Raw genomic sequence first — 15,603 nt, 5'->3', positions numbered from 1 at the left:
ACATTGACTTGTCAGAACACGTGTTTTATGGAAGGAAAGCGCCCTGCTTAGTCTGTTATACCTGCAGTTGTATTGTACTAGTAAAGCTTGTGTGTTACTTCCATGTTCATGTTGTGGTTTAAATTGGGTGAGCGTGCTTTGCTTCCCATTTGCACAACATTTATTTTGCTTGCGTGTGAAAAGAAAACTGAAACAATGGGCTTTGTGTATAGACCATGCAGCAGGACTTATAAGCCAGGGCAGTTCTAATATTTAGGGGGGTTAATACAATCTGTACCATTATGTAAAGGTTGGGTCCTGCTTAATGACACACCGTCTAGTCATAAACCCCATTGTTTAACCTGCTTTGCTGCTGCTTTCATGTCCTACAGTTCCTTTACATACATCAGACTACAGGGAGGATAGAAACCAAATGACTTGAATAGAATTTATTTAAAAAAATTGAAAGGATGTTTTATGCCTTGTTGCTCCGATGCCGACGGTATAGCCGATGTGACAATGTACAATGTGTGGCTACTTTGAAGTATTTGAATTTCAGAAACCAAGTTGATCCATCTGACACAGATAACCCATATCGGTCGGGTTTGTTTGAACACTGTTTAGATATGTGTCCTTTTTGTTTTTTCGTTTACTGTTTCTAATTCTGTAAGATTTGATTTTGTTCAGAAAATCCAGTTTGCTTTGTACATATGAACCGATTGTCCTGAAGTAAAATAAAACCTATACTCCCCAAGATTGACAGTCGATACTTGATATTTATTTTTTCCTCTGTGCGGTTTTTATCTAGTAATAACGCTATCCCTTTTTGTATATCTGAAAGACCACTTGTACCTGGGTAGGTATCTGTATGTGGATGTTGGACCTATGTCTGAATTAAAGGGGTTGTCCAGGATTTAAAATTTTATTATATTTTTTTTTATATATATATGATCAGTGGGGGTCCAACACAAAAGACCCCTGCCGATCAGTTGTTTGAGGAGGCACAGGCACTACTGTGAGCGCCACAGCTTTCTCGCAGCCTACCAAACACAGCGCCGTACATTGTATAGCGGATTTGCTTGGTATTGCAGCTCATTCTCATTCACCTCTAAGGATAGGTCATCAATAAGAAAATCAAATCTAGGAAAAGCTCTTTAAATATTGATGACGTAACCCCAGGATAAGTCATCTATATCAGATAGCCGCCCCCCTCCAGCTATCAGCTGTTTGAAGAGACAGTTGTGCTCTGATGAGTGTTGCGGCCTTTTCATAGTATACCAAGCAAGGTACAGTACATTGTATAGTAGTGTTGCTTGGTGTTCGCTTGAATGGTACCTAGGTGAAAATTGACCATGTTGACTCATGGATGTGATGGCCAAAGAAGGGGGTCTTGGCACCGTTTTGAGAAGGTACAATTTGTTTCTGTGAGTGCCGCTGCCTTCTCATAGCTTACCAAGCACATTGCCGTACATTGTGTATAGCAGCTGTGCTTGGCATTGCAGCTCGGCCCCATTCACTTGATTGGGGCTGAGCTGCGCCTAGGGCATGCGACTGATGAACGTGTTGTCTCTGGCCTAGGAAAACCTGAGAGAAGGCTGCGGTGCCTGCTCAAACAGCTGATCGATGGGTTCCCGGGTGTCGGACCCTTCCTGATTGGATACTGATGACCTGTCCTGAGGTTAGATCATCAGTATAAAAATCTCGGAAAACCCCTTTAAGTCCTAAGCAACCCTTTTAAACAGTGTGACCTGGGGGTAATTAATACCTTTCTTAATGATTTTTAGTCCTGGTTCCTACATGTGGGATTGTTATGCCTTCTGGAAAGATGTAGTGTTTATATATATCTTCCAGCTTTGGTTCTGTCCACTCCACTGTACTTAGGCTACTTTCACACTAGTAGCAGCCTTCTCCGGCAGGCTGTTCCGGCGGGTGAACAGCCTGCCGGATCCGTGCTGCCGCTAGTGCACTGTGCCGCCGGAAGTCCGTGAAACTACCCTTAGTCAATCTCTATGTATTCCTATGGTGAAAGGAATTGCCACCTTCTAGGATCGTCACATGGGTGAGATGCTAAACGGTTTGAACTGGTAGCAATCCAGATAATATATATAAGCTTCACAGTTCTGTTTGCTGACATAATGAAATCAGTCTATTACAATATATATATGATTTTTTAGAACATGATTGCTACCACATTGTATATGTAGCCATCTGCTGCAGATTTAAGATACCAATAATACACTAAAACAAGATATTACACCCCCCGTATCATCCTACTCTTATTGTCAGGACCACTCTTCATAATGTGTTCATATTTCACAAGGGCATCATACACACATGTAATAATAATACGTCCATATCGTAGAAACATTTCTATGACTTTACAGAATGTCACCACCAGCCCACCCTCATCAGGTGTTAAAGTATGTTAAGATGTGGCAAGTTTTATGCAGAAATTTGTGACTGCTCCATACATCTGAATAGGGTTTGTAAATATCAGTGCTCCTGCTACAGAAACCATCCCATTCAGATGTATGGAACAGACTTTCCGTTTCAGAAATTTCAGCAGCCGATCTGCCGCATGTGAACACAACACAAACATACAAATATTCAGTGCAAAGTTTCATTCCACCCATTTACAGATCCCAATTACCAGGACAAACACATGAATTACAAGCAGGATCTTTCTTTTTGTCATTAATTATAATTAAGGATAGGGAGTGCTTCCATTCAAGTGCCAGTGGGAGGGTGACAGTACTGTTTTGTGGGATATATGGGTTTATTTAAATGAATAACCATGCCACATATATGAGGACATTTTCAGGTTGAGATAGTGGGAAGGGATCGGGAACAAACGTATCATTGCCCTCTTATTAGCTTAGCACCACAATGTGCACCAGCACCAGCAGAGAGGTGAGTCCGGTGCTGCTCACTGTCCCCCGTCCTCCATTTCCGCCATATGGTGATTCACAGGTTTCCTTTCTATGTGCAACAGGAAAGAAACCTGTCAATCATCATGTGGAGCGCCGCGCCAGGGAGCAGCATCAGACTCATCTCTCCTACAGCCCTGGCACTTGCTGCATGCCTCGGCAGGTCAGAACTCTTAAAGCACTGACTCCTATAGCAGCAGGGACAGACCACTGAAATCGGTGCATCTGTCGGTACTCCATGCTGCCCTCATTGAGCATATTTCTACTGACCGGTTTCCTTTAAATTCTGCAGCTACCAGGACTGTTTAATTTGTTTGCATGGTATGTGTGTAGGTAGACGTGGCCTCTGAGATCTAATCTTGGGACCAAATTTTTAAAGGGCATCTGTTAGCAGGATTAACCCTATTAAACCATGCATAATGCCTGTTAGAGCTCACCCTGCTAATGAAAAGCCATACCTGTGTTATGCACATATTTAAAGTGTAACTGCTGTTTTATTTTTTGGTATAATGGTAAAGTACACCCTGCTGTATAAATGCTTTTATGCTTTATAATTTAATCTTTTTCAGTTTCACCTCATAACACCCAGAAATGTGTGTCACTTTCACATTGAGCAGCCCTCTTCTCACAGCGTGTCATGTGCATGCCATCTCCTCTCTGATCTAAACAAGATACGGGAGAGCACTGGGAGGAGGAGCACAGCCCTGAGTGCTGGGGCGAGCACTGGGAGGAGGAGCACAGCCCTGAGTGCTGGGGCGAGCACTGGGAGGAGGAGCACAGCCCTGAGTGCTGGAGCGAGCACTGGGAGGAGGAGCACAGCCCTGAGTGCTGGGGCGAGCACTGGGAGGAGGAGCACAGCCCTGAGTGCTGGGGCGAGCACTGGGAGGAGGAGCACAGCCCTGAGTGCTGGGGCGAGCACTGGGAGGAGGAGCACAGCCCTGAGTGCTGGGGCGAGCACTGGGAGGAGGAGCACAGCCCTGAGTGCTGGGGCGAGCACTGGGAGGAGGAGCACAGCCCTGAGTGCTGGGGCGAGCACTGGGAGGAGGAGCACAGCCCTGAGTGCTGGGGCGAGCACTGGGAGGAGGAGCACAGCCCTGAGTGCTGGGGCGAGCACTGGGAGGAGGAGCACAGCCCTGCTTTAGATGCCGATTTTTCCTGAATGGTAGCAGCTACAAACATGCAACTGGTCTTGTTTTTAAAGCTGACAGTCCAGGCTTTCATACAAGACCAGAATGACAGCTAAAGTCCAAGCAACAGAAGAGAAATCACTCTTATAAATTGAGTCGGGAATAATCGGGGGTAAAGCCTGCATTTACTTTGACTTTCAGCTGCATTCACTGCATCCCGATTTCTATCAGTGATATCTTTCCATTTACTGAACATATTGCTGTCATTCTGGTATTGTCTGAAAGCTTGGAATGTCAGCTTTCAAACAATACAAAGCTGGTACCAAACCATATATATAAGCAGATAAAGCAGCCCATCCCCTCCCTGTCGGTGTGAAGGAGAATGAGGGAGCAGCTGCAGAGCTGACAGGAAGAGAAAAAAAAAAGGAAAAATATAGAGAAATGTGCTTACTGATTTCATGTAATGCAGAGCTTGTCTGTCTCTGGTTAGCTGTATGTGAGCAGATACACACTGCTTTAGGGAAGTGGGGGAAGTTATTTGCATTCTGATTGGTCTTGTCTGTCTCTGGTTAGCTGTATGTGAGAGGACATACACTGCTCTGGGGAAGTTATCTGCATTCTGATTGGTCCTGCTAGTTCATGTGAGGAGAGCAAGGGGTTATGGGAAGTGAGGAAAATACAGGATGGCCTCAAGAACATGGCAAACATCACAGGAAATGCTGCAGAGGCCATCTTAGGTAGATGCTGAAATAGAGACACAGAGAAATAGGGCTGCTTAAGGGCTGAATACAAACAGCAGAAAGGTAAAATTAGCTGAAAAATAAAGCTTCATGAATACCTTCACTTCAGCATCACATATGTTAGGAATTTAATTTTTGGTAGTGAAATGGTAGTTACACTTTAAGTTCCCCAAGGGCGGGCCTCATTGTGCACCCTCGCTTCTTCTGCTAGACCCTCTCTCTCCATAATTAACAGGGCTAATTTTCTTTATAGAAAGGAGGGGGTGGCAGGAGAAGCAAGGGTGCATAGTGTCTGCCCCCCCCTCGGTGCACTTAAAGGGGTTATGACATGATTCATGTTAAAAATAAAAATCAAATGTCATATAGTACATGACAATGCTAGAACCAACCCTGTACCTCATATGGGTCCAGAGATCTCCACCTTCACTGCTAGATTATCTTCAGCCTGGCAGCTCAGGGGCATGTCCCTTCTGCTGCAGATCTCTCCCTGTAACTGTCACAGCTTCTAACAGAACATATGGCTGGTGGCAGTTGAAGATTTAAACTGAGCATGTTTGACCAGCTCAGTGAAACTGATTTAAAAAAAAAAAAAAAAAAAGGAAAAGAACAGCAGGTGGCGCTGTACAGATGCATTTTATTGAATAGCTGAATGGCTATACTACATTTTTAAAGACATGCAATTACAAAAGCATTCAGGTCCATGTGCTGGTTTGAAAATTGTAGAATATGTTTCATGACACAACCCCTTTAACTGCTCATTTATTAAATTTTTTAAGCAACCGATCTGTATTACAAACATATGGCCAGGCCTATCAGGCCTTATGCCTGGTTTAATAGGATTAATCCTGCTGACAGTTGCCCTTAAAGGGAGTCTTTCACTGAATAGGACCATTACAGACCACTCGGATCAGGTTCTCCATTACTTCCCCCAGATTACTATGGTACCTTTTCATATTGCAGTCCATCGCCGATTTGCTCCAAAAAACACTTTAATACCATATGGTAATTGGGTTCTGAAGGTGCCCAGGGGCGGCGTTCATGCGGCCGGAGCCCAGGCCCCTCTGCGCTTTGCTTACCAAACCCCTCCTCTTGCACCCATCTGGCCCGCCCTTGTTTAATCTGATTACCTCCTCCTCTCTGTCTGAAATCCCGCGTCCTCGCCGCTCCACACATTCCCGGCGCGTGCGCACTGCATTGCCCATTATGGGCAGAGGAACAGGGACTTTAAATGCGCATGCGCCATGCGTGCGATCCAGCCAGCGGAGGCACGGGATTTCAGATGGAGAGGAGGAGGTAATCAGATTAAACAAGGGCGGGCCAGAGGGGTGAAAGAGGAGGGGTTTGATAAGCAAAGCGCCCAGGGGCCTGGGCACCGGCCGCATGAACGCCGCACCTGGGCACCTTCAGAACCTAATTACCATATGGTACAAAAGTGTTTTTTGGAGCAAATCGGCGATGGACTGCAATATGAAAGGTACCATAGTAATCTTGGGAAAGTAATGGAGAACCTGATCTGAGTGGTCTGTAATGGTCATATTCAGTGAAAGACTCCCTTTAAAATATATTTCAAAGAGGCAGCACTTTCTGATCTATGTGAGGCTGTATGGATTGCCTTTCACAATGTGATTGTGATTCTATTCCTTTCAATTCTTATTTAATGTGCATTGGTGTAAATGATTAGTGATGCTTCATTCACAAATGTATGATTTTATGAAATATTTGCCGAGTGTGCTAAATCTGAGGGAGGTTCCCTGAGTCATACAGTTTTCATACCGTCACTTAGCTGTAGGTCGTGCTGATTCCACATACATAGCTCTCCTTGTGAATTACATCCTGAATACATCATTTAGGTGCTTGAATGCTATTGATTTGTTATAGAAATGCAAATGTACCTGACTAAATGATAGCACTGAAATATGGTGACGAGCATTGTATTCTGATTTGCTGTGCTACGCCTCCAAAGAATAGTGGTGTTATTGTTAAAGGGGTTGACCACTTTCTGGTTATTGTTGACGAATGGATTTGTGAGCTATATATGAGTATATGACACTTGCTAGTATAGCATTTGTAGAAATTTTGCTCCATTTTCTATATTTCATAAGTTATTCCCCTTAAATGGCTTTTATGAGATGCACACCCCTCCCCCCACCCCAAAAAAGAAAAACTAAAATTCACTGAATCCTTACCTGCGAGAACCCTTGCCATTCCAGCAGTGCCACTCCGGTGCTCACTTCTGGCACTGCACTGGTGACGTGGAGTAGTGGGCATTTCACCTGTATTGCTGACCTTAGTTGTGACATTGATACCAGCAAAGCAGCGATGATGCGTTCGACTTCCCCTACGATTGGCTGCAGAGGTTATGTGAACCCATCACACGTGAGTGTACTGAGCAAAAGCTGCAGGGTGCATTGGCGCTGGAACAGAGGGTATTTCAGCATGTATGTTTGTTTGCATTACCTCAGAGGGTCTGAGAAAACGCCTTTAATAGGTTGTCTCACTTCAGCAAATGGCATTTAGAATGTAGGCAAAGTTAAAACAAGCAATTTACTAATATATTGTGATTGTTCATAGTCCCTGGGTTGATTCATTTTTCCATCAATTATATACTGCTTGTTTCCAGGGGTTACGTCCACCCTGCAGTCCAGCAGTGGTGGTCGTGCTTGTACACTATAGGAAAAGGCGCCTCTGGTAGCCAGGACCGCAGGAACACACATAGACATGCCTACGCAGCAGCTCCCAGCCACCTCGTATCTGTGCTGCAGGGTGGTCGTAACCATGGAAACTGACAGTGTATCATGTGATGGAAAAATGAATCCAGGAGGCAATATGGACAATCACAATACATTAGTAAGTGCCTTGTATTAACTTTCTCTACATGATAAATTACATTTGCTGAACTAAGACAATCCCTTCAAGGAACAGCCCAATGAGGGTCTTTCCTACCATAGCCTACCCCATGTACTCTTCATTGTACAGTTAAAAACACAATTGCTTTGTAATTGCAGTGAGCAGGGGCAGTTTTCTTTGAGAAATGATGGGAGTGGAAATGCTGGTGGCATTTATTCCATTTGCATCGTAGCAGGGAGGAGAATGGTAGCGGACTGCACTGGTTTTCAGTAGAGACCAGTGTAGTCACCTTCTAACTGTAGCTCCTGTTGCTAGGCGACAGTCTGAGCCTATTCTGGTGGTATCTAGAAAACCCTACATATTCATTAGGAAGCTAAAGGACTCTGTACACTTCTCTAAAAGTTGTATGAAGGCAGCCTGTCATGTTACTAATGCAGCCCATGTTACAGAGCAGGAGGAGTTGCTCATTCTCTGCATAGTAGCCTGGCAGCTTGTCCTATTTAAAGGGATTGTCCAGCTTTTGGGGATGTTTTTTTTATTTTTTTTCATCAACCCTCCTAGAAAGTCATACTCTCCAGTTTCCTGCCGCTCTGACTCCCTGGCTTCCTCCAGCAGTTTTCCAATCCCAGTTCTGTCTACTTCCAGAAGGAAGGGGTCTCATGTGCTGCAGAAGCTAATGACTGGCCTTAGCAGGGACATGTCCTCAATCGGTTTGTCATGTGCTGCTTGGAGATCCACCACTACTGAGGCCAGTCATTGGCTGCAGCGGTGCCCATCATCCCGGAAGTTTACACGAAGGGAGCAGTGCCTCATAAGTATTAGAAAGGCAGAGGTGTGAATGAATAAATCACAAATTATTCAGAATATTTTCCTATAGGACTATATCAATCTGCTCAGCTCCTCCGGCTCTATAACCTGCCCACTGCCGATTGAATCTCATTTTTAAGGTGACAGGTTCCTTTTATTTAAGTGACATGACTGCATTTAGCTGAAGTCTTATTATACTTTGCTGCCGTACAGTAGTACATGATTACATGATATGACTCCTAGGTGAGTATTTGTTCATGCGGTGTTGATGTGGGTTGGTAGTGAGGAGAATTGTCTCTTTTCTGAATTCTTTAATTGTGCTGGCTTCAGAAGGCTTCTGGCATGTGGCATTATTTTTCTTTCCAATTTAGTGCTTCCGATTTTAGCATGAAAGCAGATCGGCTGTGAAACTTCTCTGGACAGGGTTGCTTTGCTGATTAGATTAACCCTGCTGTGTCGCCTGGATTCCGCTGCTTTCCATGCAGAACTCCATTTTTGTTCCTCCTTTATTAAGAGAGTCTTCTTTTTGCCAATTAGGTCAAAGCCCTAAAATTTTAAGACCTAAACCTCACGGTTTAGAGCGAACTGATTCACAAACCATAGGTGAATTTCCCCGAAGAACCAAGGGTATGTATTTAGTTTTCCACCGTGTCCTGTTTTCAGTTGTATAGCCATGCAGAAATCTGTAGACTATGGTAAGACCCGAGTGCCCTTACCTTGTGGCCAAATAAAGACCTGTTAGTGCCTAGAAATGTACATATTTTGTGTTGCCTGTATAGCCTTAGTCTTAATGGATAAAAATGTAGACTGTTAACGTGTTAAAGGGGTTGTCTGCGCTACAGATATTGATGATCTATCCTCGGGGCAGGTCATCAATATCAGATCTTCTGGGGTTGACTCCCAGCACCCCTACCGATTGGCTGTTTAAAGGGGCTGTGGTCCCTTACAGCTTCCTCTCCCATTTACTTGAATGGGACGAACAGCTGTAATTACGCTGCACCATCGACGGGGGGTGCTGGGAGTCGGATCCCGCCGATCTGATATTGATGAACTATCCTCAGGACTAGTTATCAATATCTATAGCTCAGACAGCCCCTTTAAAAGGGATAGAGAAAAAGCTAAACTACTCTGATTTTAAATATTTGGGGAATATCAGCAATTGATCAACATTTATGATCTAAATTGTTTGTGATTTATAAATTTGTTGTGTTTTTGTATAAAATTTTTATATCGAGAAACATTATCAGGTCATGATGTTTTTATGAATTGAATGATGCCCAGTACACATGCGATAAGCAAAGGGCAGGTTGCAGAGATGGTCTATGGTAGGGGTGCACACCTGTGGCCCACAATTCCATTCTGTGCAGCCCCCAGTTAAGTATCTCCTCTCTGTTCAGTAGTCCAGTAAGGAGCTTGCGCAAGTATGTGGCTCTCTCCATAGTAGTCTATGGTGTTGCAAAACACTTGACTGTTTCCAAAAATCCCAGTAAAGGGCATCTGCAGATTTGCACCAATAAAACTGGCTGCCCTGTTACATGTGCACTTGGCAGCTGAAGGCATCTGTGTTGGTCCCATGTTCATATGTGCCCGCACTGCTGAGAAAAATGATGTTTTAATATATGCAAATTTTTTTTTTTTTAGGAGCAATGGGGGTGTTGCTGTTACGCCTAAAGAGTCTGCTGCACCCCTTGCACTTTGACAGGACCAGGCAGTGAGAACATCATAATGGCTGGCCCTGTCCATCAAAGTGCAGAGGGTGCAGCAGTTGCAGAGAGAGCTGAGCCTCTAGGTGTAACAGCAACACCTCCTTTGCTCCTAGAGGCTCATTTACATATATTAAAGCTTCATTTTTCTCAGCAATGTGGGCACATATAAAAATGGGACCAACGCAGATGCCTTCAGATGCCAAGCACACATACAACAGGTCAGTCAGTGTCATAGGTACAAATCTGCTGACAGATGCCCTTTAAAAAGTGTCTGCTGCTCTAAAGCTGGGCATAGACTTTAGATGGCTGTTCCCCCTGTTTCCACCCTGACCATCCATACGCATGGACACTTGGCTTTGCTGAGTGTACTTCAGTTCTCAATGGGCTGTAGGAAATAAGCTACTTCCAGAAACCTCTGGCAGTGGCTTATCTTCTCTGAGAACCAAAAAGATCAGGTCTGTTGAACTCCAACAGCCCGACTCTTTCCTTTGACATCTGCTGTTTGGGGGAAGTTGGGACACCCTGACGCTTGGTTCAGACCTGAGCGTTCGCGATGGAGCGCTCTGTATGTGTGATTGTACGGGCGTTTGCAATCGCGCATACAGAGACAAGCGAACGCCCATTGTCGCGCGTTCCCGCTGAAGTCTATATGTACGGGAACGCGCGACAAGACGCCCCAAAGAAGCTCATGTACTTCTTGGGGCGTCGGGCGTTTTACAGCGCGATCGTACGCTCTGTAAAACGCTCAGGTGAGAACCATTCCCATAGGGAATCATTGGTTCTTGCCTGTTGCGCGTTTTACAGCGCGTAGGAACGCGCTGTAAAACGCTCAGGTGTGAACCCAGCCTTAAGCCTCTTTGAACACTAACGTATGCCCTCCGAGATATACAGTCCGTGGCGGGCCATATGTCCAGGAGCGGCATTGATCGTGCACACGGGAGTACACAGCATCATAGATTACAATGCTGTGCAAGTCAAACCGCCTGCGGGATTCATTAGATCTTATGAGAGAAGGACAATAGTCCCGCGGGCAGCCCGACGGTGCTGTGTGCTCCTGCGCGCACGATCAATGCTGCTCCTGGACATATGGCCCGCTCACAGACTGTATATTTCGGCGGGCAAACATTCGTGTGTAAGAGGCCTTATACAGATTAGATGGATGGCCCAGTCTTATGAAATATGCGGATTCGGCGTGGACTGTGTATGAGCACCTCTAAGCTAGCCATTGACCTGAGCTAAAGGTCAAAACCTTGATAAGTCAGGTTAATTTCATTCAGCCGGTAGTTGCCTATAATCTGAAGCGTACAAAATGATTGGCTGATTTCCAGCTGATCAGACATTGTAAATGAGGTGCATTATTTCAGATTTTCTCCCCTACAGCAAGCATCTGGTGCTTCTAGAGTCTGTGCGTGGTTTGCAATGCTATCTGCTTAGATCAGTTAGGTCTATATCTCCTGTCCATGGTCCGCTTTAAATGAATCTCATAATTAAACAGTATTTTGTATCCTAAAAATGTATTTGGGTCTTCGTTTTTCTGGCACATGGCTGCAAATCACCTGTATAGACTGGTGCAGCCACCTCTAGAGGGCGCTTACTGTATGCTGTTAAAATGGTGAACGCCTGAGCGCTTCCTATGGTGTTAAAAAGTGGATGTTCACTTAAGGCTTGAAATAAGTCACATCAGTTGTCTTTTTGCTTGCCATTAGAGAGGGTACAGGACCTCTTTGCAGACCTACTATACCTCTGATGCCTCTTTGTAGAAATCTATTTGAATGCTATATTATGCAGGCATTCCCTAGAAGTATTTGAAACATGGCACAGGATGCCCTTTAGTACATATCAGCAGGGATTCCTGGTCCATCCATACATTAGACAGTTATTCCTGTTTGAAAGGAAGGTTTTTCCTTTGTGTTCTTTTCCAAATCAAGGGCACTAATGTCTGCTGGCGTTGGCCCTTTTTGCCATGTTGACGTTCCCGAACATAATTCGAAGGGTTGCCCACCTTATCTATTTTCTTTCCAAAAGTGCTGAAAACATACTCCCAGGCTATTATTAGATGATCAGATATTTTTTCATTAAAGGAGTTGTCCCATCTCGCCATCCAGCCCTAGTCTGCTGGTTTACGAAAACAGTAGGCCGGCGCTTGCTTTGCTCTGCTGTGTACATAGTTTCCATTCACTACAATGAATGTTACAGAAACAGCAGAGTGCCAGCAGTTTTCATAAGCCTGACCACTTGGGGCCGGCTTTTATTCCCCCATAGTGACATGGGTCAACCCCCTTAATGAGCGGCAATCAACGGTTGAGCGAGTAATTTGCATAAAAAACATTTAATAACATGAAGCAATAATCATTGCTGCTCATTCACCCCTTTTCCATTTACACTACTGACGCCTGGCAGATCTCTCATTAGACGAGGGGATGTACCAGCCACAAACAATAATATTTCAGTCAAGTAGATCTGTCCAATCTACAGAAAGTGAACGATTTATCACCCGTCTTTAATCATTTCCCGCTATTCCATCTGACAATAATTGCTCAAATCTGAACGGTTATACGAAAATTCAAGCGATAATTGCTCAGTCTAATAGAAACTTAAGTGACTTGCTGCACTTACTCAGTACAGTCTCTTCACTGTCTGCACAGCGCTTCTATCTAGAACATGGCTGCAGATGGAGGAACCTGTGACCAGACGTCCACCTCAGCGGCCTGTGCCCACATGGGCATGGCACTGTGCATGCGCCATTTTCTAACCCCGTATTAAGTGTTATTCCACTGAAGCTGCTGGTGGACAGGTCTGGTCAGGTGCGCCTCCATCAGCGGCCAGGTTCTGGATGGGAGCGCCATACAGTCAGTGAAGAGACTGTACTGAAACAAGGGGACATCCAATAAGAGGTCATTTCATATTCATAAGTCGTTTATAGTGCTCTTCGGGAAACACCTTTAGGGGCTGGAAGCATTGCTGGGTCAGTGCTACAAAAGAAAAAAGGCATGCCTATAAGAGTTGGCCAGGGATGGTGGAGAAAAAAAACATGGAGATCCACATGTAGCTAATGGGTTACTTATGGACAGTTCTGTTATTATTTATGACCAGAAATTGTCCCGCCTATTCGCCTAGTTGTTAACGTGAAAACCATTGTCCTGTTCTGTTTTTTCCTTTGTTCAGTAAAGCCAGCGCCGCTAGAAATCAAGCCTCTCCCTGAGTGGGTAGAGTTACCTGTGCGCTCTCCAGTAACCAGAAGCTTTACACGAGAGTGAGTATTTGTTTCCTATATATCATGCTAGATATACATACAATATTTTGTTTTTCTGCCTTTTATTGGTTGGCTAGTAAAAAAATGGCTAGTCTACATAAATGGAGATCAGGCGGTGTGACCTGCAAGGTAAAGTGCTTGTGCAGGCATTTCCACTTCTGTGTTCAATTGCCAAAGCGCACCTAATAGAAGAAGAGGCTGCTGAAATTGTGTTGCATACATTGCAGCTAGATCATCTGCTCCATATAGATTAAAGGTACATGCCACACGTCCGTAGTGCATTGTGGATCCTCAATACACCCGGCCAGCACCCCCATAGAAATGCCTATTCTTGTTTGCAATTGCGGACAAGAATAGGACATGCTCTATTTTCTTGCAGAGTTGCAGACCAGAAGATGGGGGGTGCGCCCCAGAAATGCGGATGCGGAGAGCACATAGTTTGCTCTCCGCATCTCTTCTGGTTCCATAGAGAATGAATGGGTCCGCACCCGTTCTGGATAATTGCGAAACGGATGTGGACTCATTCTACGGACATGTGAACGGAACCTAAAAAGGAACTGTCCACTCTCCTATTTATTTTACTCACTTATGTAGCTCCATTATGCAGCACTTTACAGACATTATCATTACTCTACTCTCTGTCCCCAATGGGGCTCACAATCTAAGTTCTCTATTAGTCTTTGGAGTGTGGGAGGAAACCAGAGCGCCCGGAGGAAACCCACGCAAACCCGGGGAGAACCTACAAACTCCATGCAGAGGTTGTCCTCAGATGGACCAGAATCTAGTTCCCCAGCACTGCAAGCCATCAGTACTAACCACTGGTCCTCCGTGCTTCCCTGACCTTTCTATCTTTGGAATGATTATATTCCCTGTAAAATAACAATTCCGGAGCATCTTTTCTTTGATCTGTACATTGTAACATCCCTCTTTTACCCCTCCTAGAAATGTATGAATAAAATGATAATTGGGGGTTGTACCCTGACACATTCTGACATTGACCAATCAGTGCTGCCAGTCAGAGTGTGTACAGACACATTTCTTTGAAAAGGGAAATATGAACAGTCAGTTGTCAACTTATTCATTTGTAATTTCTAGGAAGAATAAAAGAGGATCAGCCCAGCCACATATATACTAAGACAGGTTAGGAGTGGTGACAGGTCATCTTTAAACCCTTGTGGCTGTTCACTTAATATGAAGTATATTTGGTGTAGTCATGTCTCATAGATTGTGTCCTTCAGTTCTTCCAGGTTCCCTATGCCTCCCAGACCAGACTCTGTTCATAGCACAGCTTCAAGCAGTGACTCACAGGACAGTGAAGAAAACTACGTACCGATGAACCCAAATCTATCCACAGACGTACCAGTATGTAAATCCTTTATACAGGATGTGTGTCTAACTGGCAGTAGGTTATGATGTTTGAATGCATCTTGATGGTTATGTATTTTACTGCTGGAGTAGTGCTGCCATGGAGAACAGGTAGCTGTGGTCATGGGAAAATAATTAGGATCTGGTAGCCAAGTTAATTAGGGTGGTAAGATTGAGGGAGCTGTAGAGGATACAGGGAAATATTAGCACAGTATGGTGGTACCTATCTCAAATGTATGGAGTTGTCTTGATGCTCCTCTGACGGCACATGTCAGGGTACAGAAGGGTCTGTAGTGAAAAATCTAAGGAGAATAAGCTGCTGTCAGACACCTCTCCTCTTTGAGGACACATGAGCAGAGGCAAGGCAGGGTGTCAAATTAGTGTTCAGCCTACAGATGTCTGAGGCTAATTTCAGACGTGCGTGTCCACTGCGGAAAAGTCACCCAGCGTGTCCCGTTATGGACACTGCTCATTTCACAGGACCACACAGCATTATAATGATTTATAATGCTGTGTGTCTCTGCCCGACCTTGGATCTAATTAACTATACTGACACCATTATGCGAGTTCAATTCAGTAGATGCAAGGTCAGTCAGAGACGCACAACTTTTTAAATCATTATAAGGCCTCCTGCACACGACCGTTTTTTCCCCCCCGTTTACTGGCCGTTTTTTACGGTCCGTATACAGAACCATTAATTTCAATGGTTCCGCCAAAAAAACGGAATGTACTCCGTATGCATTCCGTTTCCGTTTTTCCGTTCCGTTTAAAGATAGAACTTGTCCTATTATTGCCCGCAAATCATGTTCCGTGGCTCCATTCAAGTCAACGGGTCTGGCAAAAAAAACAGAA

The 15,603-nt window shown here is 44.6% G+C and overlaps 1 protein-coding gene across 5 annotated transcripts in view; it reads left to right on the top strand.

Annotated features, from left to right (window-relative positions):
• The window catches only part of GAB1 (GRB2 associated binding protein 1), a 97,630-nt gene that overhangs the window by 77,391 nt on the left and 4,636 nt on the right, over nt 1-15,603 (top strand). For 3 of the 5 annotated variants that reach the window (XM_044300561.1, XM_044300542.1, XM_044300551.1), the window contains 3 exons: nt 8,965-9,054; nt 13,299-13,386; nt 14,625-14,748. In XM_044300561.1, the coding sequence (XP_044156496.1) occupies nt 8,965-9,054; nt 13,299-13,386; nt 14,625-14,748 (302 nt within the window). The remainder of the gene's footprint in view (nt 1-8,964; nt 9,055-13,298; nt 13,387-14,624; nt 14,749-15,603) is intronic. The other 2 variants (XM_044300572.1, XM_044300566.1) reach the window with 1 other exon arrangement.

This window comes from Bufo gargarizans, chromosome 1 (assembly GCF_014858855.1).
Source record: "Bufo gargarizans isolate SCDJY-AF-19 chromosome 1, ASM1485885v1, whole genome shotgun sequence".
NCBI lineage: Eukaryota > Metazoa > Chordata > Amphibia > Anura > Bufonidae > Bufo > Bufo gargarizans.
The sequence above is the reverse complement of the archived record's forward strand: the minus strand, read 5'-3'. Positions and strand labels throughout refer to the sequence as shown.